General features: G+C 55.7%; 1 protein-coding gene across 6 annotated transcripts in view; it reads right to left on the bottom strand.

The window, feature by feature from the left end:
* Positions 1-26542, bottom strand: part of NFIC (nuclear factor I C) — an 86731-nt gene that overhangs the window by 44756 nt on the left and 15433 nt on the right. For all 6 annotated transcript variants that reach the window (XM_049876372.1, XM_049876371.1, XM_049876374.1 and 3 more), the window contains exon 2: positions 21171-21702. In XM_049876372.1, the coding sequence (XP_049732329.1) occupies positions 21171-21702 (532 nt within the window). The remainder of the gene's footprint in view (positions 1-21170; positions 21703-26542) is intronic.

The raw sequence follows: 26542 nt of genomic DNA, 5'->3' as shown, positions 1-26542 counted from the left end.
CAAGCGTACCAGCAATCGTGAAGATGGTACAGGACCCGGCAATGTGTTGTTCTGTAGTGCACAGGGTCACCATGAGTTGGAGCCAACTCGATGGCCGCTAACAACAATGACATATTAAAAAAAAAAATTCTAGCTGTGAGTGAATTCTGGATCTCTGGTGGGGTGACCAGGGAGGAGGGTGGGGGAGGTACCCTGGGAGCACAGTAGCCTGGCCCAGGGCGGTAACCTGGGAAGGGACAAAGTGGTTGTCTCTGATTTATCTTTAGGATGTAGAAAGGACAGAACTTAAGACAACTGTAATGACACTTATTGCTAAAACCTGGCAAAATACCGGCGAGCCGAGAATTTCCACTCGGTCCCAGCAGGGCTTTTGCTAAAACTTCCAAGCTCCGGTTTCCAGCACTGGTTGGCGACGGTGAGCCCCGAGTTTGTTTTCCAACCTTCGCAGGCTTCCAAATGTAGCTGGCTCTGCCGGCCGCCACGTCCGCCTCCCAGTGTTAGCCAGCCCCAGAGAGAGCCAAAGCCAGGCCCTGGAATTCCCAGCTACTGGGCGTCAGCGTCCATTTTTAAACAGGAGCTGGCTAAAGGTCCAATGTTCTTTGACCTGGAAGGCTATGCCGTACACGTGAGCCAGGCCTGCTCCCCGCTGGCTGCTTCCGTACCCACCTTCCCGCCCCCTCCCTCTCAGGCAAACGGCCACTGTCATTCTCAATTCTAGCATCTCCCTCTCGAGGACATTCTCTCTTGGCCTCTTTTCTAACCTTCATCCCGTTGTTGCTGCTATTAGGTGCCGTCAAGTCAATTTTCGACTCATAGCGACCCCATGTGGCTGAGCAGAACTGCCCTATAGGGTTTTCTGGGCTGAAATCTTTACGGGAGCACACCGCCAGGTCTTTCTCTCGCGGAGCCACTGGGTGGGTTTGAAACACCAACCTTTTGGTCAGCAGCTGAGCGCTTAACCATTGTGCTACCAGGGCTCCATCATACTGAATTCAGTCTGGGTCTATAATTACATGAAGGTCTATAAAGGCCTCCCCGTGGTCCACAAGGTCCCACATGACCTGCTCCTGTCACCTCTCCACGCTCCCCTCCTCCCCTTCCCTCCCCTCCTCACTCTGCTCCAGCCAGACGGGCTCCTTCCTCGCTGTTCCTCCAACTTGCCAGGCCCAGTCTTGCCCCAGGGCTTTTGCACGTACTGTTCCCTCTGCCTGAAATGCCCGCCCTCCAAGTGCCTACCTGGCTCATTACTTTGCATCAATGTGGTTTATGTGTCCACAGCCTCCATCCGGCACACAGTCTGAACTTGAAGGGAGGGAAAGGCGATTGCTTCCCACACAGGGGACGTTCAAGATTTCACCTCCTCCTGTCCTTCCCAAGAAGTAATGAAACCAAAACCAAATCTGTTGCCATCAAGTCAATTCCGACTCATGGCGACCCCATAGAACAGAGTAGAACCGTCTCATAAGGTTTCCAAGGAGCTGCTGGTGGATTTGAGCTGCCGACCTTTTGGTTAGCAGCTGAGCCCTTAACCACTGCACCTCCAGGGCTCCCCCAAGGAGTAGAACGGTGGAGTCCTCATGTATGTTCAGTTACGTTTACAATCTGCTTCGCATTCCCTGAGCCCCCACTCCCACACAAGTGCCTGGACTCGGCAATGTTTTGTCCTGTTGTGCATGTCCAAGCGTTTAAGCAGATTCTTTCATTCGACACATGTATTGAGTGCCTACTGTATACCAGACCCTGTGCTAGGCACTAGGGACACCACAGTCCACAAAACAGATACACATCCCTGCCCTGTGAGGTTCACATTCATGGGCTTTCTTCCAGCCACCCTGCACAGCAACAGGGGTTGAGCCATAGCATGAAGGCTTCAGGGGAGACTCAAGATGGACTTTCCTGTGGTGTGTGGCAGAAGGACTGGAATTCGAGGAACCTGGTTAGAAATCGTGACCCTTCTTGGAGAACGCCCCCCAGCTGTGGCTTCTACACCACGTGTCCCCAAGGTCAGCAACCCACGCTGTGTGACCTCAGCAAAAACTCTTGGACTCTCTGAGCCTCTATGCTTAGTACAATGAGTTGAAAACCCCTGCCCAGCCCTTCTCCAGGGCCTGTTTGTACAAAAGGAGAGAGGAGAGCAAGATGACAGCCGCTCATCGTCCTCACGGGTCCCCTGGGGGCAGTTGGGGAAATCTGGACAAGAAGTGGGGTCCCCCCGACGCAGGGGCACATACAGGGTGACCTCCGGGCTTCTCCCGCCGCCTCATCCTTCCTGACCCACCACGTTCCTCGAGTCTGGACCACAATTTCCATCTCCCTCTCCCTGCCGCCGGCCGCCTGGGCTGGAGCCAACCTGTTTTGGAATCACTTTCCAAAGAAAAGTTTCTTTTTTCTTCCCACCCCAGTCGGCTCTCGCCCCCGCCCGGCGGTGGCCTGGCTCCAGGCCCTGCCAGGCGCTGGGGACGCCTTCGGCCAGTGGGTCAGGGTATGGGCCACCTCGGCCACATTGGCGGCCACGCTCCAAGCGTCCCTGGCGCCGGCCTGAACCATTAGGGTCGTCAGTGTTACGGGGAGTCTGGGGGGCCTCATGGGGAGCTTGGCACCATGATTTTGGGGTGTCCAGCCCGAGAGGCGGGCCCGAAGGCCCCAGCAGGCCGCAGGGCCCACGTCGAGGCCTACAGGCCGGGACTCATCCCGGCCGGGCGCGCGCGGAGACCACGCCACCTTGGTGACATCATCGCCCTTGGCGGCCATCTTCTCGCCTCTCCCTTTCCTGTTCCAGAGGCTTCTCCAGGCCTTGGCGGCCATTTTGTGCGCCGGGGAGGAGCGGGCCGGCCTGGGCCTGGGGAGCGCCAGGCCCTCCCCTCCGGGGTGGGGTGCATGGGGGCACTCGGGCCGAGGCTCGTGGGTGGGCCTGCCCGCTCCCGGCTCAGCGCAGCCCCCCAGTCCCCACTCCAGCTTCCCCTGCAGCGTCCGAGGGGTTAAAGCCGCGGGTGCCAGCAGGGCGGCGGCCCAGACGCGCGCATGCCCGCTGCCCACGCGGGGCTCCCAGCACCTCGGTGCCGCCGCGCCCTCCGTGCCCGCCTCCCGCACGACCCAAACTCGGGGTGGCAGGAAGGTTGTGAAAAACAAGGTTAAAAATACCCACACGTGCAACCTTGCCCCCCCGCCTGGTCCCCTCCAATGTCAAATGTGTCAAGCCACCCAGGGAGGGGGGGCGGACTTAAAATAACTCGCTGTTTACATTTGGAGCGAATTCTTGGCTTCGCCGGCCGCCAAGCCAAGGCCTCCCCCACCACCACCTTCCTGGCAGGCCCGTTTCGGCGGCTGCTGGGGGGGGGGACGGGGCATCTGGGCGAGCCTGGGGGGCAGAGGGGCAGCTCCAGAGGCCACATGTGCCTGCGGGCTGAACACACGTGTTTGCCCACGTGGAGGGCAGGGCAAGCCCCGGAGCCATTGGTAGCCACATCGTGGGCAGACCAGGCGGAAGTGCTGCAGGACGCTGGCTGCCAATGCTGGGTGCAGGGGGGCAGGAGCCAGCAAGGCAGGGGAGGCCAGAGGAGCCAGCAGCTCCTCCCAGCTTCCCTTTCCTTCTGATGTTGCTAGGGTCGCGTCACCAACTTGGCAGCCCCCAGGGGAGCCGAGGAGGGCTGGAGGCTGGCAGCCTGGCCAAAGGAAGTGGGAGGAGGACAGGGCCCTGGGCGCCAAGGGGGCTCTCGACAGTCCTGAATGCTCCTAACAGTGTGCTGTGTGTCTTCAGGCAAGCCCTGACCCTCTCTGGGCCTCCAGGAAAAGTGCCCTGACCTCGAAGTGACATTCAGAGAATGTGTCCCACTCCAGACTTGCTGGAGGAGGTGGTGGGGGGGCCCTTTCTCTGTCTCAGTTTCTCTTGAGGCAGAGTGCCAATATTGCACTGATAGCGGCTGAGCGCTCTATTTTACAGAGGGGGAAACTGAGGCTTAAGGATGGGAAGGGGCTTGCCCCAGTTCACAGGGCCAGTAAGTGGCCGAAGATTCGAACCCAGCTAGTCTGGTTCCTGAGCCTTTACTTTTAACCCTGAGAGAGCGCCTGGAACATGGTTAGAAGCCAGAGGGCCTGAGACTGTAATGGGGTGGTGACAGGAAATTCATCTCCTTTCCCAGCCTCTCTGGGGCCTCCCTTTCTGGGGCCTAGCACACAGTTGGTGCTCAATAAGCACATGCACACAGCTGGCACTCAACAGATGCTTGCTGACAAGTGAGCGGAATTATTCCAGCAGAGCCTGGCACATAGTTGGCACCTAATACATGCTTGTTGCATCAATAATTGTGATTATCCTGATAGGGTCTATATACAACAGGTGCAAAATAAATGTTTGTCAGACAAAGGAAACTGAGGAATGGTGGGAAAACGGGGTTATTCAGACAGGAAGACCAGGCTCAGGCGGACGTAAACTCCAACCAACGGTGACATGAGGACTTTCTGACCACAGGCCCAGGGCAGGGTGTGGAGTGTCACTCGACTTTGCCCACCTCAGTCCTCTTTGGTCCTTTGAGAATCAGCAAAAATTCTCTCTCTTGAGAAGCTCCTTCAATCACTCCAAGGCGCAGATATCAAAGGGAGTGTTCTGTGGCAAGAGAAGCCCAAGGAGGTAACAATGACCCAGCCTGGGGGGCCAGGAGTGCTTCTTAGAGGAGGGGGCATTGGAGCCAGGGCCTTGATATATGAGTAGGAGTTCGCCAAACAGAAGAGATTTGGGGGAGAGGGAATAGTGTATGAACATAATAATAATGTCATCTTCCATTTATTGAGTGCTTCCCATGTGCCAGGCTGTTCAACTCCAGGAGCTACATATAGATCTTACAGGGGGTAGGTGAGGCCCAGGAAAGTCAGGCAAGTTGTCCAAGGACACACAGCCAGGATTCGAACCCATGAAGATAGGCTTAGCCACACTGCCTTGCTGCCTTGCTATGGGTCTGGGTCTGGCAGAGGCTAGGCAGGCACACAGTGGGCGCACAGCAGCGGTTCAAGGTGGCACTGATGTGACAAAAGTTCTCTGCGGCATCTACACAGTGGATGAGGTTGGGCCTTGCTTGAAAGGAGTTGAAGCCCCTGATGGGCTCCATGACTCTGGGGCAGCCCCAGTCTTCCCTGGGCCTCAGCTTCCCCAGCCGTGAGATGGGCTGGGGCAGGGCAACCTCAGTCTAGACACCCTTCTACTTTGGAATCTAGCCAGACGCCCCTGGGGTTCTGTGACCGAGATCCCCACCTTACAGGAACAAAATCAGGCTCTGAGAGAGGTCAGGTTCCCACCTGCATGCTTCCTATGCCGGGGGGCTCCCTCCCTCCCCAGACTCCTGCCTTACAGCAGTAAGTCACTGAACTGCTACCTACTGGTTCCAGGCACATATGAAACCGAGACACCACTCCCATTTTACAGATGAGGAATCTGAGGCCTGGCAGGAGCAGATGCTGGCACAAGCTACAAAACAAGAATGTACAGGTAGAGCTCCGACACCTGGCATGTGCCCACCTGAGCCCCGCAGGTCACCTGGGCACCAGAGCCCAAATTCTGGCTTGCGCACTAACAACGTCCTGGTTCCAGGGTGTGCCCAGGGCACATGCCCTTATGTGCTGAGTCTGTGTGCCCAGGCAGGTAAGAGGCAGGGAGCAAGGCCAGCCAGTGCCAGCCTCAGAGGGGCCTGTGGACCCGCCTGGTACAGGCCTGACAATTGCCACTGAATTTGCACACCCCTGGAATCACTGGAATCATCCATTTCTCACCCCTCCTCTGCCTTTGTTTAGTGGCCCCCGTTAATGCTCCCCTGGACCAGCATAGTCGCCTCTGCCTGGTCCCCCACTCCCCTCACAGCCTGTTCTCCCCAAAGGGCGCCTGTGAGCACCTGAGCCAGGGCCGTCCCTCCTCTGCTCACAACCCTCCGGGGCTCCCACCTCCCTCAGGTAAAAGTCAAGGCCTCCCCACTGCCCACAGGGCCCTGCACGACCTGCCTTGTCCCCTCCCTGTCCTCCCCTCCTCCTCTCTCCTCCTTGCCCACTCTGCTCCAGTCACATGGACCTCCTCGCTGTTCCTCCAACTTGCCAGGTCCCGTCCTGCCCCAGGGCCTTTGCACAGGTTATACTCTCTACCTGGAATGCCCTTCCCCCAGTTTCCACAGAACTGGTTCCTCCTCACCCCTCAGGTCTGAACTCCAGTGTCAAGGCCTCAGACAGGCCTTCCTGGACCTCCCTAAAACAGCCCATCACGCTATCCCCTTGCCGTTCCTAATTGTCCTTGGCAGCCCTTACCACTGACATTGATTCACCGCTGGCACTGACTACTTGTTCTTGTGCATCTCTCCAGCTGACCTTGAGCTCCATAGGTACTGGATTTTGGGGCACCCCATTCTCTACGGTGTCCACAGGGCCTAAAACCATGCCTGCACACAGTAGGTGCTCAACAAATGTTTACTGTCCGCAAACTGGTTCCCTTTGGCTGAACGCCGACTGTGCCCAGCGCCGTCCTACATAAATATCATGTGTGTTAACTCATTTCTCCCAGAGGCAGGCACCAATTTACAGATGGGGAAACTGAGGACCAGAGTACGGACCCACTTGCCAGAGGCCACCCAGTGAGCAGGCAGCAGGGGCAGAGCCTCTATTATGCCTCACCGCCTTTCTCCACCAATGTCCCCCATTGTGCAGATGGGGGAAACTGAGGCTCAGGGAGCGAAGGGACTAACCAAATGGTATCAGGCAGAGTTGTCGTCACAGACCAAGGCTCCAACCAACTGGGAGGCTTTCTGTCCTGCTCAGCTGACCCAGCTACTAATGGGAAAGAATGTTGTTGTTAGCTGCTGTCAGTCGATTCTGACTCATGGCGACCCCATATGTCCAAAGTAGAACTGCTTTGTGGGGTTTTCAAGGCTGTGACCTTTCAGAAGCAGGTTGCCAGGCCTTTCTTCTGAGGCACCTCTGGGTGGTTTTGAACCACCAACCTTTTGGTTGGTAGGTGCTTAACCATTTGCACTACCAAGCACGCCTACTGGGAGAGAATAGAGTGATGGTAAATAACATCAATGATAATAATAGTAAGGATGGCAATGATGGTGATGTTGGGTGTAAGCTCAGCCAGAGGTCATAAGGCACCCCTCAGGGAATTTGCCCCAGGGCCAAGGAAGGGGGGGGACGCAGGGGACACGGCCCCTTTAAGAGCCTCCCCCTCCCCAGCTGGGCGCTGGCCCAGCCTCCCTTTATGTAAGCGGGCCAGCTGCCCTTGCATAACCCTGTTACATAAGGAAGCAGGGAACAGGCTTGTCCGTCTGGCAGCAACCTGTCCCAGGCTGTCTGCGGGGCTGGCCTGGGGCACAGGAGCACCACTTTGGGCAGCTACTGGTTGCAGCCTGGGGTTCGAGGTCCTCCAGGTCGGCTCCTGCCTGGGGATGACTGGTGAGCCAGGCACAGAGCCCTCTGGCAGGGGAAGGTGAAAAGTTTCTAGTGTGTGAGTGGACAGGCGTTCCCATTGCTCTGGAAGTAAAACTGAGGTCCAGAGAGGGCACGTGGGCAGCCTGAAGCTGCACAGCCCTGGGTGGAGGGCGGCAGAGCTGGGGTGGAACCTGGGCTGTGTGGCCACAACCTGTGCCTTAACCTCTCCTCTTTCCCCTCTGTGAAACGGGGCTTGGTATGCAGCCAGTGCTCCATAAATGCAGAAGATGCTTTGGATCCTGTTCACTGGCTGAACCCCTGCATGGCTGTCGGTAAAGCAGGTACTGCCGCTGCCTCGTTCTACATTTGAGGAAACTGAGCAATGAAAGCAAAGTAAAGGCCTTCGTCTGCATGGCTGGTGAATGCCACCAGCCTTGTGCCACATGGAAGCAGTAGGTGCTCCATAATTGCACGAAGGGCCAAGGCTGAGTGCCAACTCTGTACCAAATCCTGGCCCAGACCACCTGTGGGGGTGGGCACGAGGCACCTCCTGATACAGACAGAGAAAACTGAGACATAGAGAGAGGCAAGCATTGGTCCAAGGTCAAATCCAACCCCTATCCTCCAGTGTCTCTTCCTCCAGGCAGGCCTTGGGGCCTTCCCCCAGCCCTGGGTCCACCCCTCTGATGCACAGGATTAGGGGTGTCTTGGTAGAACTCTGTCTAACTGTCGTTCCCACCCTACCCAGCAGGCACCAGTTTTTCTATCTTTGGGGTGGGCCTCTGGGGTGGAGATGGCCCCTCACCTCCCCCTTCCCTCTGGATGCTGGCCCTTTAAGGCAGCAGCTGCTGGAAGACTGGGCTTGTCCCTGAGTGACCCTGGGGGCGGGTGTGGCCAGGAACAAGGGGTCCATTCAACTGCCACTGCTGGCTGCTGCCTCCAGGCAGCCCACAGGCTGGCCTGGGGTAGGATGTGGCTGACTGGGGCGTGGGGAAGGGGGGGAGAAGTGGTGTGCTGGGGAGAGACAGAGACAAAGAGATAGAGAGATGGAAAAAGAGGCCTCTGGCTTTGTCCGCATGCCCACCCGCCAGCCAGGCTGCAGCCCTCAAAGGTGTTCCTTGATCCAGCTGAACCTGCTGCCTGCCCACCAGAACCAAAGTCCTCTAGGCCCAAAAGGGGTCCTGGGACACTCTGGGGAGGCCTCTGATACACCCTAAGTAGCCCCTACCACAGGTATCGCTGTGGGCCCTCAGATCTACCAGACCAGAGTTTGAATCCTGACTCTGCACCTTAGCTGTGTAGCCTTGGGCCTATGCCTTTGCCTCTGTGGGCCTCAGTGTCCCCATCTGTTAGCTGTAGTTCACAATAATCCCTATTTGGGTGGGTCCTTGTGAGAGTTAAATAAAATGATAATGATAGTTCTTAACATTTACCAAGGGCTTAAGCGGAACCAGGTACTTGGTAAGCCTTCAGTATGCCCGCTTCCCCTATCAATGTGCCCAACACCCAAAACACACTCAGACGACCATACGCACAGCCCCCACCAGGTGTCACAATCACCATTCCAGCCGCTGCTGCCCACTGAGGGCCTACTAAGCACTGCCCCGCCATGGGCTAGGCGTGTCCCTGATATCTCCCATGGGGAATTACTCCCACAGCTCTGCCTCCCGCCAGGAGGGGAGGTGAGGACTGGCCCAAGGCAGCACAGCCGGGAAGATGTCAGGCCTGGGTGTTCCCCAACCCAACAGGTCCCTGGAAACGCACAGAACACGTGTGAATGACACACCTCACACACAGGCTTCCCTGTGTCTCCACATCCAATAAGCAACAGGCATCAACTGAAGGTTAAATGAAGCCTAAGGAGTCCCCCTTCCCAGGAGGTGCAAACAGTGAATGTGCTTGGCGGCTAACAGAAAAGCTAGAGGTTCAAGTCCAACCGGAGGTATCTCGGAAGAAAGGCCTGGTGATCTGCTTCCAAAAAAATCCTCTGAAAACCTGTAGAGCACAGTTCTACTCTGACACACACGGGGCCGCCATGAGTCAGACCTGACTCAGCCACACCTGGTTATAAATGAAGTCTCTATTCTTATTCCTGAGCCCACCTGTTTCCAGGTTCTCACAGCCACGTCCCCCAAAACTGCTCCTCTTGCCCGCAAACACACAGACATCCAGTTCTCTGTCCACCACATTCCACACCAGGGCCCCCATCCACATGACTTCCCCCAAATAGGTAGCCCCCAGGTCCAGCCAGCATGGAGGGAGCCGCCAAGAAAGCATAATATACTCCCCGCCCTGCCACGTATCTTTTCTAGAATATTCCCGGCTCAGCCACCTGGTATCCAAAAACAGGGTTGCTCAACCCTAACCTGAGCCTTCTGGATCCCTGGATTGGAATTCTATAACCTGCCCCTAGAATGTTCTAGAGCCCAGCTCAAGAAGTTCTGGAGCCCATTCTTGGGTGTGCAAAACCCCAACAGGAGGAATTCTGGAGTCTGCCACCCGTGGTCAAGAACATACGTAAGGGTTTCTTGGATACTGATGAAAGCAGTTTGAGAGTTCTAGGATATGTCTTCACATTCTCGAACCCCCAGCGTGGGAGATTTGAGGCCTGTTCCCAGACACTGTAAAAACTCACCTTGAAGGATGCTACTGCCTGTCCCTGAATGCTCTAGAACCTAACTCAGAGGATTCTGGGACTTGTCCTTCAGTAAGCAAAAATTCAAAAGAAAAAAACAATTCTGGAATTTGCTTCCGGAGACTCAGAAATGCAACTTGGGAATTCTGGATCTTGCCCCTTGAGGGTCAAGAATAAACTTGAGGAAATTTTATATCAAAGAACCAGTTTGAGGAATTCAAGAACCATTTCTTGGATGGTTAAAAAACTCAACTGTAAAGAACTTTAAGGCTCCCTTTAGGACAGTGAGTCTCAACTACGGGTTAATTGTGGCCCTCCCGGGGGACACTGGGCCATGTCTGGGGACATCTGTGGTTGTTGCAACTGAGGGGTACTACTGGCCTCGAGTGGGTAGAGGCCAGGGATGGTGCTCAACACCCCACAGTGCACAGGATGCCCTATCTCAGAGAAGGATCTGGCCCCATGTCAGCAGTGCCGTGGGGAAGAGACCCTATATTTGTATATTCATAAGCCTCAAGGTGTCACCTTCTTGAACTCACTCCTTGGATCTTGAAGAAACCAGTTTCAGAGTTCTAGAATCTATCCTCCCATTCTTAACCACCCAATGTGGGAGATTTGAGACCTGATTTCGGATTCTCTAGAACTCAAAAGTTCTAGAGCCACACCATGCACTGTGGCAGCCACCGGCTACCAGGACTACTGAACGCTTGAGATGTGGCCAATCCAAATCGAGGTACATCTTGAGTGTAAAATACACACCAGGTCGCAAGGATTTAGCACAATTATTTTATACTGATTTTAAGTTGATATGACAATATTTTGGATATTCTGGGTTAAATAAGATGTTTGTTTTTGTTGCTGGGTGCCATCGAGTCGATTCCAACTCACAGCCACCCCATATGACGTAGCAGAACTGCCCCACAGGGTTGTCTAGGCTGTAATCTTCACGAGAGCGAATCGCCAGGTCTTTCTTGCTCAGAGCTACTGGGTGGGTTCCAACAGCCGACTTTCTGGTTAGCAGCTGAGCACCTAACCATTGCACCACAAGGGCTCCCTTAACCCTCGGAAACTGATCTTCTTCCACACTTGAAGGTCATTTACCCTCAGCCACCAGAGTCTCCCCTCTCCCTGCCCCCACACCCTTCAAAGTTAGCCTGGAAGAGCCAGAAGGCTCTGAAGAGGGGACAGAACGACCTGAGGAAGGGGCCTTGCTGGGTGACCCTGGGCAATGCCCTCCCTTCTCTGGGCCTCAGTCTCCCCATCTGGACAAGATACCCAGTGCCCCCAAGTGCCCCCTCACCAGCTCTGACCATCTGTAACTTCCTGCCCACACCCAGCTGGAGGGAGAGGGCTGGCCTGGCAGCTGTCATGTGGGGGGGCACGAAGATGTCCCTAGCTGCCCTCAGCGTCCCCTGACTCCCTGGGCGCAGGGCCAGGGTAGCAACTGCAGCCCTGACACACGGAGGGGGGGGGCGGAGGGAGGGCAGCCACAGGTGCAGTGTGACACTTCCCACTTCTGTGGGCTCCTTGGGGGGCCGTGCCCTGCCTTGTGGATGGGCAGGCTGGTAGGTGGCCACGGTTAACTCCCACACTCTTGCATTCGCACGGGTGGACAGGCAACACGGGTATACGTGAAAACGGGTCTGCGTGGTGGTGGGGTGGCAGGAGGGGACCTATTACAAACTACCCCGCTATTTTGGAGGCTTCACCACATGCTAAGAGCTTTTACCAGTTGTGGTTGTTAATTGCTGTCAAGTTGGCCCCCAACTCGTGGCAACCCCTTGCACAACAGAACAAAACACTGTCTGGTCCTGCATCATCCCCATGCTCGGTTGCAGATTGACTGGACCCTTGTAACCCATAGGGTTTCATGGGCTGATTTTCAGAAGTCGATTGTCAGGCCTTTCTTCCTCATCTTAGTGTGGAAGCTTCACTGAAACCCGTTCAGCATCCTAGCAACACGTAATCCTCCATTACAGACGGATGGTGGCTGCACATGAGGTGTACTGGGTGGGACTCGAGCCCGGGTCTCCACATGGAAAGCGAGAATTCTACCACTGAACCACCAACGCTCAAAGGCCATGGGTAGGTATCTATTTAAATGTCTGGGCACCGCCTAGGCTGACTTTGTAGATGTGGAAGTAGCAGCACAGAGAAGTTGACTAACTTGCCCAAGGTCACACAGCTGTCCAGAGAGCAGAGTTAGGACTAGAGCCACGGCGATGATGATGATAACATTAATTATGTTGTTGTCGTCGTTTTATTATTATTATGGAACCCTCGAGTGGCACCAACGGCTAAGCGTTCAACTACTAACCAAAAGGTTGGTGGTTCAAACTCACCCAGAGATGCCTTGGCAACAAAGGGCAACCAACAATGGCACAAAGGGCAACTAACAACATTATTAGTACTAACAGTTATTGTTATTGTTACTAACAATAGCAAGAGTCCCTAGGTGGTGCAAATGGTTAAGCGCTTGACTACTAATTGAAAGATTGGTAGTTCAAACCCACCCAGAGGCACGTCAGAAGAAAGGCCTGGTGATCTTGCTTTCGAAAGTCACAGCCTAGAAAACCCTGTAGAGCGGTTCTGCGCTGCACACATGGGGTCGCCAGGAGTTGGAATGGACTTGATGACAACCAATAACAATAACGAATAATCTCTGAGAGCTTGCTGTACGCATTAACTAACTTAATCCTACGCAGCCTGGAGAAGTGGACAGGGCAGGAAACCGAGGCCTAGAGCTGGTAAGTCACGTGCCAAAGGTCACATGGCTCACACAAAGCAGGACTTGAATCTGGGCCGTCTGGCCAGAGACAGAGCACTTGACTCGTCCCGACACTCCCTGCTCGGCCACCTGGTCTGTGCCCGGCCCCCGTGGGCTCCCCGCCGGCTGTGTTGACGGCACCTCCACCTGTTCGTCCCTCTGCACCACAGACCAGGAGCCCATAGGCCTCCCGCCGCCACTATAAATACGCGGTCAGCTGGCGTCTGGGCCTCGCAACTGTAGAGCCACCTCCCCTGCAGACAGCGGCTGCACCTGGCGGCCCAGCCCGGGAGTGGTTGTCAGGTTCCTGGAAGCCCCTCACCCCTCTGCCACCCGGACACCTGGAGCGGAGAGCCATCGAGGGTCACGGGTGGACCAGGGTCTCAGACCAGAACTGGGGCTCCCCCAGCCCCTCCTGGAGCTGGGGAGAGGACCCAGGAAGGGAATGAGCATTGATTGAGTGCCTTCTGCATGCCTCTGAGGGATCCCTGGCTGTAATTCTCATCGTGGCCCTATGATGCATACACGGTTCTTATTCTCCACTTTACAGACAGGAAAACTGAGGCTAGGTTCCTGGGTGTACAAACACTTTGTGTTGAACCTAAAGGTTGGCAGTTCAAACCCACCCAGTGGCACTGTGGAAGAAAGGCCTGGCAATCTGTTTCCGTAAAGATTCTAAACCAAAAACCAAACCCACTGCCGTCAAGTCAATCCCAACTCGTAACAACCCTACTGGACAGAGTAGAACTGCACCACAGGTTTTCCCAAGGCTTTACACTTCATGGGAGCAGACTGCCACATCTTTTCTCCCAAGGAGCAGCTGGCGGGTTCAAACCACCAGCATTTCAGTTAGCAGCCGAGCGCTTAATCACTGCAGTACCAGGGCTCCCTTCCATAAAGATCACAGCCAAGAAAACCCTCTGGAGCCGTTCTACTCTGTAACACGCTGGGTCGTCATGAGTTGGAATCAACTTGATAGCAACGGGTTTGGTTTTGGTAAACTGAGGCTCAGAGAGGGACTCCCATCTCACACATCTGACGCCCCTGTGACACAGATGGGCACCCTCACATGCTCTTACGCTCACCTTGTGTTCCCAGGACAGCACCCAGGATCTGTGACCGTCTTCATCTATCCTCGAGTACATGCTGTGGGTGGAGGAGGCAGGGGACTCTCAGTCAGATCCCACAAGGCCCTGCTTGGCCCCATTCCTGTCACCTTCTTGCCCCCAGCGCTCTGTTCCCCCGACTCTGAGACCTCAGCCCAGAGAGGGCAGAGCTTTGCGCTACATCACACAGCAAGTCGGGACCAGGACTGTGGCTGGCTTTGGCCCCCTCCCTCCAAGGCTGAGACTTTTCCTCCTGCCATCAGGCTCAGCATGCATTTGATGGAGACTCCGGCCCCAAGGCTTGGTCATGGTAGGTGCTTCAATACGTCTCACCTGTATTAATTCATTTACTCGCAGTGTATTCCGGGCCTAGGAGCCTGGGTGCAGCAAGCAGTTTGCACTTGGCTGCTAACTAAAGGTTGGTGGTTTGAACCCACCCAGCAGCGTCGGTGGAAGAAAGTCCTGGCAAACTGCTTCCATAAAGATTACGCCCCAGTGAAGCCATGGGGTAGTACTATTCTGTGACACAGGGGTTGCCATGAGTCGGGGGCCAACTCGATGACAGCAGCTAACAACACAGCATTCCTTTCTTATTACCTCTAAGACGGGGAGAGTGTGGGCTCCCCTCTATAACCTCAAAGCTCTTTTTAGTTTGGTTTTTTTGAAGATGAGCCCTGGTGGCGCAGTGGTTAAGAGCTTGGCTGCTAACCAAAAGGTCAGCAATTTGAATCCACCAGCTGCTCCTTGGAAGCCTTATGGGGCGGTTCTACTCTGTCCTACACGGTTGCTATGAGTCGGAAACAACTCCAGAGCAATGGGTTTGGTTTTTGAGTTATTTTTCAAAGACTCAGGGTCTACTGAGTTGCTGCGTGACCTTAGGCAAGTGGCTGAGTATATCTAGGCCTCCTTTCCTTGACTGTAATGTGGGAAAGGTAACAATCCCTTCCTCCTCAGGTGGTAGAAAGAATTTAAAAAGCTAAGATGTGTGACAAGCTTCAAATCACATCTGGCACACAGTAGGCACTCGATAAGTGTCTGCTGTCATTATTATTAAAGGAGCAATGGTTAAAGTGATCGGCTACGAACCCATAGGTCAGCGGTTTGAACCCACCAGTCGCTCCTCAGGAGAAAGATGTGGCTATCTGCTTCCGTAAAGATTTACAGCCTTGGAAACCCTCTGGGCCAGTTCTATTCTGTCCTACAGGGTGGCTATGAGTTGGAATCAACCCCATGGCAATGGGCTTCGGGTTTGGTTCTTATTATCACTACTGGTTAAACGCTTGACTACTAGCCAAAACGTTGTTGGTTCACACCCCCTCAGAGGTGCCTCGGAAGACAGGCCTGGCAATCTGCTTCCAAAAGGTCACAGCCTTGAAAACCCTACGGAACACAGTTCTACTCTGCATGCTTGGGGTCGCCATGAGTCAGAATCGGCTTGACCGCAACTAACAATAACAACACATCTTTGTATACCTTTAATATAAGCCTTTTTTTTTTAATGTCTTTTGCTTTATTTAATAGACCTTATTTTCTAGAGCAGTTTTAACGTTACACAAAAACAGTGCAGAAAGTACAGAGAGCTCCCACGTTCTCCTCTCCCCCCTGCACACTGTTCCTTTTATTAAGGTATCAAACATTTTAACAATTTGTTTTTTTTTTTTACAATTGATGCACGTCAACTTTTTCTTAAACAATGATATTTTAAATCCAGTAAGAATATTGTTCAGTCTGGGCGGTGCAAATAGTTAAGCGCTGGACTACCAGCAGAAAAGTTGGTGGTTGGAACGCACCCAAAGGCGCCTTGGAGGACAGGCCTGGCAATCTGCTTCCCGAAGGTCACACAGCCTTAAAAACCCTACGGAGCGCAGTTTGACCGCACACATGGGATTTTGCCATGAGTCGGAATCGACTCCAGCGGAAACTGGTTTGATTTTTTGGTTATCATTATTGCTACCATTATTATTGTTTCTCAATTCCACCCAGGGGGGCTTGGCGATCCCCTCCCTGAGCTTCTTGGGGTGCCCGCCCTGCCCTTCCCCCGCTAAGCCCTTGAACAGCTGCAGGCCTCCCAGCGGACCCTGCCCACGGCGCCATTCCGGGCGCTGGCCCGCAGGAGGCTGGCACCTCAAAAGGCGGGAAGGACAGCAGCCACAGGAGCATCAGCAGATGGGCACCATCTGGCCTGGCGGCTCAGGCAGGCCTGGCACCCCCTCCCCCCGCCGCCCCTGGCACAGTGCCCGCCCGCCTGCCTGCGTCTCAGGCTTCTCAGGCAGCAGAAGGGGGCGGGGAGGCCTGGCTCGGGCTGTGGGCTCTGGGCAGGCAGCTTCCCTCTCTGGGCCCTATTTCCTTGTGGTTTCTTCTGAAACTCAAGGCAAGTCATGAACACCCAGCTCCTCGTGCTCCAGGGCTCCCCACCGCCCTCACCACAGAGCCACCCAGCTGACCTGTGTCCTCCCACTCTCCTTGCTCTAATTCCCACGCTCCGGGCCGATCTACCCCAGGACCTTTGCACAGACTGTGCCCCCTGCCTGGTGTACCCTCACGCCAGTCTCTCCCTCCTAGCTTCCTCACCTCCTTCAGACTCAACTCAGAAGGGACCTCCTCGAATAAATAAAGAACGCCTGCCTTGAGCACTGTACCCTTTTAAAAGGATTATCTCTATGACAGCAAAATGCCAGCAGAACCCTAAAGCTTGGACGAGAACTTTAAGGGGCAGAGGGTCTAATCTAACGGTGGTGAAACAATAGAGGCAGAGACACAATGGTGACAATGTGAAGTATGAAACCACTGCCAATAAACTGGACATGTGAAAACTGTTGACCAGGTATCTGTGTTATGTATATTTTTATTAAATAAAAAAAAGTCGCCCCTCAGAGAGGCCCTCCCCATCCACAGTGGCCCTCCCCAGGCCCTCTCCCCACATTCCCCTGCTTGGTTTTTCTGTTACCATGGTAACAGATGCTGATTCCTACTAATTTAACTGAATGGTCTGCATCCCTTCCCCTGCCCCATTGCTCTCAGGCCCCCCAAAGTACAGCTCATGTCACCCCTATCATGGTCTCCCAGCTGTTCCCGGGACCGCCCCTGGGCACACACTGCACCCAGTGCCAGGAATCGTGCCCTCGTGGCCACAGCAGTGCCAAATGGATGCCTGGGGTGCTCAAATTCCATCCCAAGAGATGCCCTCAGCTCTGATGTGCCGGCAGCCCTGAACTGAGGGGACCTATACATGGCTGCCCCCCACCCAGAATAAACCTGAGGATAGAGGCCTGGGAACCCCCAGCGAGGTACAATCCCATCAGTCCTCCCGATGGCCCCGGGAGAGATGGAGGCTGAGTCCTGGGGAGCTAGGCCGTGTCTGAGGACATGGGGCATCCCGGCCAGGCACTGGGGACCCAGGAGTGGGCTGTGCTCCCCTCCTGCCTGCCTCCACCTCAGATAGATGTGACGTGGTCCAGGAGGACTACAGGGAGGGCAATGGTGGGTCGGCATCTGCTGAGTCTCTCTGCATGTCTCTCTGGGTGTCTCTACAACTCTGGGGCCCTCTGCATCTCCCTATGCTTCTACATCTCTGGGTCTCTGCGTCTCTCTGCATCTCTCCATGGCTCTGGGTCTCCCTGTCTCTTTGTGTTTCTCTCTGTTGCTCCATGGCTCCCCATTGATCCACTGACACCAATCACCATTATCTGTCCGGCTTCTGATGCTGGAGGCGGTGCCCAGGGATCCCCTGCCCACCCCCCCAGCCCCTTCACAGCCCCCTCCGGAAGCCCACAAAGTCCCACCCCATCGCACGCTCCCTGTCAACCCCGGGGCCACAGCCGCCCAGCACTGCTGATAAAAGCCAGAAGCTGCATTGTGATCTGGGCCCAGACCTCTCCAGCCCTGGGGACCGTCATGGTGGGAGGAGGCAAAGCGGTGGCCAGTCTTTCCCACTGTCAGACTGCTAGCTGCCAGCTCAAGGATGCAGACTGCACTCTGGCCCAGAACATAGATGAGGGTCCTGGAAAAAGATCAGGGAGCTGGGGCTCAGTCTGAGGGCCTGGTAGGGAGGCAGCCTCAGCCTGGGGACCCTGAACAAGACCTCAGCCTTTGGGGACTTAAAATAGAAAATGCAGCCCTGGAAGCAGCCAAGCACCCACATCACACGCCATGATTTCCCCCAGCCCCTTCTGCCACCGAGGGCAGAGGCCTGGGGGTGGGTGTCAGCAAGAGGCGAAACTGCTTGGGTCCGAATTCCCCAGCTATGTGACCTCAGGCAGGGCTCATCCTTTCTCTGAGCCTCTGTTTTCCTCATCTGTAAAGTGGGTACAACAACAGTACCTGCCTTCTAGGTACAGGGTTGCTATAAGTTGGAATCGACTCGACAGCAACGGGTACAGGTAGGGCTGCTATGAGAACGGGAAAGAATTGCTAAGCCACACAAAGCCTCCACAAGAATGCCGGGGAGGGAGAAAATACAGCTAGGAGTTGGGGTTTTGAAGGATGAGTAGGAGTTTTTCATATGGGGAAGGGCATTCCAGGCAGAGGGAACAGCATGGCTTGAGAGCTCCTGGGAAATCATAATCCCATGATGGTGATGACAAGGAGACCTGGTGGTACAACGGTTAAGCACTCAGCCGCTAACTGAAAAGTTGACTGTGCGAACCCACCCAGTGGCTCCACAGGACAAAGACCTGGCAATCTACTCCTCTAAAGATTACAGCCTAGAAAACCCTATAGGGCAGTTCCACTCTGTCACATGGGGTTGTTAGGAGTCAGAAATCAACTTGACAACACCTATAACAACAACAACGATAAGGACACCACTAGTAACAGTAACAGGCAACTGAGCCTCCTCAGGTGCTCAAAGCCTGTCCTCACCACCCCCAGAAGGTTGAGTGTTGAGCACTTACCACGGGTCCCCCACAGTCTCCCCCACTCCAGGAGGCCTATTTTGAGTTCCCCATTTTACCAGGAAGAAACTGAGGCACAGAGAGGTTAAGCGACTTGCCCCAGGACTCCCAGCCAGCAGGCGGCAGAGCTGGGGATGGAATCCGGGCCCAGCTCTCCTCCCAGACCCTCACTCTCAGCAGCTGAGGCCTCCAGGTGGAGGGGCAGGGTGGGGCGGGGTCAGCAGGGATTTCCCCGGACAGCCAGGCGGGCTGGGAGCAAGGAGGCCGAAGCCTTGACCTTCCTTGGCCACATGCGGGCAGGCCGGCTAGACTGGGGGCAGAGGTGCGGCGGCTGGACACTTGCGAAGGTGTCTGGGGAGGCCTGCAGGCCTGGGCTGCCTGCTGAGTGAGGGGGGATGTGCCACGTGGGGGAGGGGAAGCGGCCAGACATTGTGCTGACACTGGCAGAAAACTCGCTTCAAAATTTTATCAGCTCAGCGCCATGGAGGTGGGGGCAGGGCGGGCCGGAGGATGGATGCAGTGGGAGAGGCCTGGTCCTGCATAGCAATGAGCCCCCTGCAGCCCCCAGTGCATTCCCGCCTCCCCCACAGAGTCACCTTGTCCTCCCCTACCTCTAGAACCCCAACACAGTTTCACCTCTCACTGATGTTTGTGCCGCGGGTGGGGGCAGATGTCAAGGTCAAAGTCAAGGAAGCAAGGTCAGGACTGGGGGTAGGACTGACCCAGTGACCCCTTCCCTTGGGAAACTCCCTATCCCTGGCCTCCCTCCCACACACCCAGGGCTGAGAACCCCACTGATGTTACACCGACACTAGGAGGCGGCATGGCTGTTATGTACTGAGGAGGAAACTGAGGCACCGATATGTCCCAGGTCACACGGGCAACTGCTGGGAGCCTGGGCAGTCGGCCAGGAGCTCTCCGTACCCCCTCACCGCCTGGCCTCCCCTCCATGTGTGTTCACATGGGGTCTGCTGGGGCGGTGGCAGGGTTTGCAACCACATGGGTCTGCACGGGCCATGCACCCATCTGACAAGCTCAGGCAGCCAGGCTGGGCCAGGGGGAGGTGACTGTACCCACTCATTTGTGCAGGGGGCCCTGGATTCTGTCCACATGAAGATGGTCACAGCTGACACTCCACGTGACAGGCTGGGGCTCAGTGCACTACACATGTGATCTTGTTGAATCTCTGCAGCCCGGTGGAGACAGGAACTCTGATAACCCCCATTTGAGAGATGAGCAAACTGAGGTCAGAGTCAGATGCTCAGAGTCAGACCCAGTGACCCCAAGAGGCTGGACCACACATCCAGTCTCCATACTTTTGCCCAGGTGACCACTGTCCCCTGGTACGCCCTCGAGCCTGCCACTGCCCACCACCTGGCAGAGCTCAGTTCAAGCTGGGCCTCCTCTTCCGGGAAGCCACCATGGATTTCTCCACCCTGACCCTAGGGCCAGCAAACACCCAGCTGGAAGGGCTGGAGAGGAGAAACTGAGGCCCAGAGGGCTGCAGGAACTTGTGACTCCTCAGGCCTCTGCCTGCTGTCTGAGAGTTGGTCAACCACTGCTCACAGACGGGGTCCCAGGACACCTCCAACATTATCCTGAGAGCAGAACTCCAGGGCACACCACACTTGCTTTTCCCTCTACCATCCTCCTTTCTGTTCCTGACATGGCCACACCTCGCCCCTCAAATCTTCTGCGGCAGTTTCTCATTCCCTCAGACCCCGAGGTCAATCCTGCTTCTACTTTCAGGCCCCCATGTCGTACCTGTCTCCCTCCTTAGACTCCCTCATCCCTCCTCAGGCCTCTGCATTGCATCTGTCTCCCTCCTCAGACCCCCACGGCAGGTTCTGCCTCTACCTTCAGACCCCTACGTTGCACCTGCCTCTTCTCTCAGGCTCCCACATTGTATATATATGTCTCCCCCCTTGGACTCCACATTGTACCTGCCTCCTCCCTTGGACTCCCTTGCCCACCCTTGAGTCCTTTCACTGACCCTTCTTTCTCTTCAGACCCCCAGGTCCAGTTTTGACTCTACCTTCGGACCCCCATGTCACACTTGCCTCTCCCCTCAAACTTCCGTTGCCCAATATCTCCCCCATTAGGGCCCTGCATGGCATCTCCGCCCCCATCGGACCCCACATTGCACCTTCCTCCCCTATCAGACCCCAGATTGCCCCTGCCTCCCCCATCAGACTCCACACTGCCCTTGCCTGCCTCCCCTATCAGACCCCACATTGCCCCCGCCGCCCCCATCAGACTCTACATTGCGCCGTATCTCCCCCTTCAGGCCCTGGCACCACTCTGTTCTCGCCCGCAGCCCCGCCCCGCAGCCCCCCGCCCCGCCCGTGGCCCAGCCCTGCCCAGCCCCTCACCTCGCTCGCGCACGAAGTAGGCCAGGTAGAGGTCCAGCTCCTTGACCGCCACGCCGATGTGGTGCGGCTGCACGCAGAGCACCGGGTGGCCGCACTGCGCCGCCTTGACCAAGCGCTCGCCGTCGGTGCTCTCGAGCGGGATACCCTTGAAGAGGATGACCATGACCAGGTCGAGCCGCCACACCTTGTCGGCCTGGCGCAGGCAGTCGATGCGGCGCATCTTGCCCTTCTGGTCGGGGTTGGAGAGCACGCAGCCCGGCGCCTTCTTGCCCGTGATGGCCAGCACGAAGTCCTCGCGGCACTCGGGCCGGATGTCCTTGCGCAGCTTGGCCAGCAGCCGCGACGCCCACTTCTGCTTCACCTCGGCCTTCTCGCCCAGCAGCTCGTCCTTTACCGCCCGCTCCTCGTCCTTCGACATCCGCTTCTCGTGCTTCTTGAAGTATTTGCGCTTCCGCGCCTGCAGGTTGAACCAGGTGTAGGCGAAGGCGCGGACGTGAGGCAGCAGCGCCTCGATGAAGGGGTGGAACTCATCCTGTGCAGGGAGAGGCGAGAGGTCAGGGAGCTCCGGGACTCACCGCGGACCCACTGCCCAGGCTGGAAGACTGAGGCCACAGGGTCCCCAGGCAAACTCACTGCATGGGTGGGGATGGTGTGCAGAAATAGATAGGGGTTCACTGCACACGCGTCCAACCTGGGGACCCAGCAGATGCTCGTGCAAGAACCCATTGCTCAGATGGGGAAACTGAGGCTTGGACTATGTCGGAGGCATGGGTCAAGGCAGAAGTTCATGGAGGACCATCATGAACCTCAATATTCAGATCGGGCAAGCTGAGGATCCGGGGGAGACAGTACCTCCAGGATGGAAGTTGATGGTGGACCCATTCTACAGAAGGAAAAACTGAGGTTGGGAGAACGGGATGTTATGAACCCTTCTCTGCCTACTAGAACCAGCATCAGCAAACTTTGTTTCTTGTAAGCGCCCCAGTGAACACTTTTGGCTTTGCAGCTGTATACTGTCTGTTCCAACTCAAGTCGCAAAGCCACCATAGACAAAGGATGGCTGTGTGCCAATAAAACTTTATTTACAAAAGCAACGGGTGGGCATTCAGCCTGGGGGCCATAGTGAAGGCCCCTGGATGGTGCAAACCAAAAGGCTGGTGGTTCAAAGCCACCCAGGGGGGCTGTGGAAGAAAGGCCTGGCAATCTGCTTCCGTAAAGATTACAGCCAAGACAACCATACACAGCAGTTCTGCTGTGTAATACACGGGGTTCCCTTGAATTGCAGTTGGCTCGACAGCAACAGATTTGGGCTTATTTTTGGTTTGCACTGAGGAGTGGCCTTCTGCGTCCCCAAGTACCAAGAGCAAGGCCCAGCACACAGTAGGTGCTCAATGAAGGTAGACTCAGAGCATTGGTGCTTGGGGTGCTTGGGGTCCATCCCTCAGCTCCACTGCGGGGGCCTTCCTTTCCACGAACCCACTGTACTGATAGGGAAACTGAGTCCAGAGAAGGGGCACTCAGCTGTGAAGATTCAGAGCAGGAAGGGCCCCTGGGGTCAGCTCACCCTTCCCTGTCCCTCACAGACTCATTACACAGGGGGGAAATTGAGGTCAGGGAGGCTCCAAGACCCAGCCCGAGCTGTAACTTCACCACCCCCAATCATGCCCATTCTGTGTCACAGGGCTGCCACGACACCCGTTTTACAGCTGACAAAACTGAGACCTTGAGAAAAGACTCAGCACCAAGGGGCAGAGCTGGGACTGGACCCCACAGCCATCTGACCTTCCCACGCAAACTACGTGCCAGCTGGGGTGCCCCTCGGAGGGCAACGTGGGGCAATAGGAAGCTCCCGGCCCCCTTCCCTGGGTGAGTGAGGGCCTGGCCCATTCTCTCCGTTGCTCAATAAGGGAAACTGTGTCTGCAGAGGTCCAAGACCTGGGTTATCAGCCTCAAGGGATGTGAAATTCCAGGAGAAGGGCAAAGAAGACAGACTTTGGAGCCACCTCCCTGCTCTTGCCTAGCCTCTATAGCTGCTGGGCTCCTTGGAAGGAGGTGACGTCTCTCCAGCATACTCACCCTGTTATCCTCCTCCCAGCTCTCAAAGGGCTGTATTATTACTACTATTATTATCGTTAAGGTCCCTGGGTGCCGCAAGTGGTTTGCGCTCATCTACTAAACTTTGGCGGTTCTAACCCACCCGGTGTTTTCATGAAAGCGGATTTCATGGCAATCTGCATCCATAAAGGTTTGTTGTTGTTATCGCTGGGTGCCACTGAGTCAGTTCTGACTCCTGGCAGTCCCACACGTGCAGAGTAGAACTGCTCCATCGGATTTTCAAGGCTGTGGGCTTTCAGAAGCAGGTCGCCAGGCCTTTCTTCTAAGGCACCTCTGGGTGGGTCCGAACTGCCAACCTTTTGGTTAGCAGCAGAGCCCTGAACTGTTGCACTACTCCTCTCTCTATAGGTTACAGCCAAAAAGATCCTGCAGACCACAGTTCTACTCTGACACACATGGGGTCACCACGGGTTGGACCTGACTCCTCAGCAACAGGCTTGACTTTGGTTTTTATTTTTACTCCTATTACTATTAGCAATGCTGTTATTTTGTTGCTATTGATAGCGTTGTGGTCATGATTATGTTGGTTCTTTGTAACCTTCCAGGAGGCAGAAAAAGGCTTGAGACTCAGCTACCCATTGCATAATGGGGAAACTAAGGCTCCAAGAGGGGGTGGAGACCTGGCCAAAGTCCCCCAGGGTTTCAGGGCCTGGATGAGGACAAGAACTGGGACCTTGACCCCGAGAAGGCCATCAACCGTTCTTCCAGGACAGCCTGTTCTCTGGGGAGCTGGGATCTCAGGGAGGGAAGCAGCCCTTCTTAACTCCTCCTCTGCTTTCTAGATGGCTGTGGCCTTGTTGGTCCCACCTCCAGGCCTGGACACACACCGTGTCCCCCACCTGGATTGCTGGATTGCCCTCCCTGCTCTACACTCCATCTCCCCCAGGGCCTCCTCCAGCCATCGGAGTGCGGGGGGGACAACGTCAGATTTCCCTGTTACTGGGGCTCTGAAAATAGCCGCCTGTCCTCACCAGGGTGGGGCAGGACGGGGCTCATGCCAGCCCAGCTCCCTACTCCAATGTCCCCCCGAAGTGTGAGTCACCACAACAGCTGTGGCAGGGACTGGGCTTGGGCCCTTTGCCACTGCATCCCCCAGCTGACCTCCTGAGGCGGAGGAAGACTGAGGCAGCCCACCCCAGGTCAGCCCCAATCTAAGCTCAGGGCTGCTCTTCCTGTCCCAGGATGCTGCTCGATATGCCAGACCCAGAGACGGGGAGGAACTCACCTGGGGTCACACAGTGGATCGGCAGAGCCGGGACCAGAGCCCAGGCTGTCTGGCCAGAGAAGCGGGTCAGCTGGGGGGTATCGATTGAGACACAAGTCACTGCCCGGGGAGAGGGCGCCAGGCAGGCACAGGGCCAGGACAGCGAGTGTCAACGTTGGGCATGGCCACCACCCAAGGCTGGCACCCAAGATAAGAGGCAGCAAGGAGGGGGAGCCGGGGCACCAGCAGGTGGGGGAGGGGTGACTGGCCCCCAGACCCCTCTTTCCCTAAGCCCCCATCTCCCTGAGCCAGCCCCATTCCTGAGACCCTCTCCCCCTGAGTTCCTTTTCTGTATTTGGGCCCCTCTGCTTTGAGCCCCACTCCCTCTCTAAATCCTCCTCTCTAGGCCCCCTGGTCTCCTCTCTGGAGAACAGTGCCAGGGAGGCGGGCAGGGGCAGGTGCCCACGTCACTGGTGACCCCAGCTGGCCATGGAGGCAGGAAGATAAACAGCCAGTAACTGGGTCACAGACCTGCTGCCCCATCCTCCCTAGGAGGTTAGGTTGGGCGAGAGGCGGAACCTGTCACCTTCTTTGTCTCATAAGACCTGTGACAACAGGGCCACTTCTTCCAATGCCCTCATAGCTGAATGGGCAAAGGAGATAGCCAGGGCAAGCTGGGGGCTGAGAATCATCCCAAACTCCTACACATCCCTCAATGCCTCCTCTCCAGTGTCCCCTCCTTCAGGCAGCATTTTCTGCTTTCCCCAGGCTCTGCCAGACGCAGCGTGAACCTCTTGGGGCTGGGAGTCTCTGAGTCCAACTCTGTTGCACCCTCCCAACCCTGAGGCCCAGGGCTGAGGCACCTATTGCTGGGCAGACCCTGAGATGGAATGAGACTGGATGACATCAGCCTCTATTCATCATCTTTATGACCCAGGAACAAATCACTGCTCCACTTAGGGCCGGAGTTTCTCATTCTGTAGAATGGGCAGAAAGGGACATTGCAGCCTGACAGGTTGGGAGGAGAGGGCTTGTCCATTGACCTGGTAACCAGATAATGTAAGAGGGGGGCAAGGTCAGCCTTTCCCAGAAACCCCAGCTCAGCCCAAAGAGGGCAATGGCAGCAGCAGCTGGGAGGTAGGCACTTGGGTTCAAGCCCTTACTGGATCCCTATGTACTGGGCAACTGTGCATGGTCCTCTCTGCTGTCCTCCCACCCTGACAGTCCAGGGCAGCAAACCAGGGGCATGGGACCCCAATGCTCAAACCCAGCGGATTCTTGGGTGGAATCTTTCTCCGGCACTCATGCAGAGACTCAACAATCATGATTGAGTATCTACCTCATTCACCTCCTGAGCACTTATCCCAAACTCCTACGTATCTGTCAAAGCCCTGACCACAATGTCCTCCTCACATGGCTGGGAAGTGGCAGAGCTCATATTTGAACCCAGGCCCATCCGGCACCAGAGTCAGAGTTCCTCGTTGTTATTGCTGTGTGCCATCGGGTAGATTCCGACTCACAGCAACCCTATAGGAGAGGGTAGAACTTCCCCATAGGCTCTCCTAGGCTGTAATCTTTCTGGGAGCAGATCTCCAAGCCTTGACCCCCCAGAGGCACTGGTGGGTTTGAACCACCGACCTTTCAGTTAGCAGTCGAGCGTTTAGGTAATTCCCCTTCCCAAGCTCGGAGCACCAGAACTTGTGAGCAGCTCTTATCTAACCCTGCAAGGGAGGGATTCGTTTGGTTCCTTAACAGTTACTGAGTGTCTACTGTGTGCCAGCCCCTGTGAACAGTGCTGGGGACCTGGCAGTGACCTGGGCTCAATTCTCGCCAGGCTTCTGACTTGAGGCAATGCTGGATGTTAAACAGGCAAATAAATGTGTAATAAAATGTCAGGTTGACCAAAGTGTTCTCAGAAAATTTAGTTTAAGGGGGCGGAAATCCCTGGGAGGTTGTCCTTTTACCTGGGGGGTAATCACAGTAGGTCTGCAGGAGGGGACACTTAAGCAAAGACATGAAACGTGACAGTCCAGGGTAGGAGATTTCCAAGTCG

The sequence above is a fragment of the Elephas maximus genome, chromosome 3 (genome assembly GCF_024166365.1).
Source record: "Elephas maximus indicus isolate mEleMax1 chromosome 3, mEleMax1 primary haplotype, whole genome shotgun sequence".
NCBI lineage: Eukaryota > Metazoa > Chordata > Mammalia > Proboscidea > Elephantidae > Elephas > Elephas maximus.
Note: the sequence above shows the minus strand (reverse complement) of the source record. Positions and strands in the feature narration are given on the sequence as shown.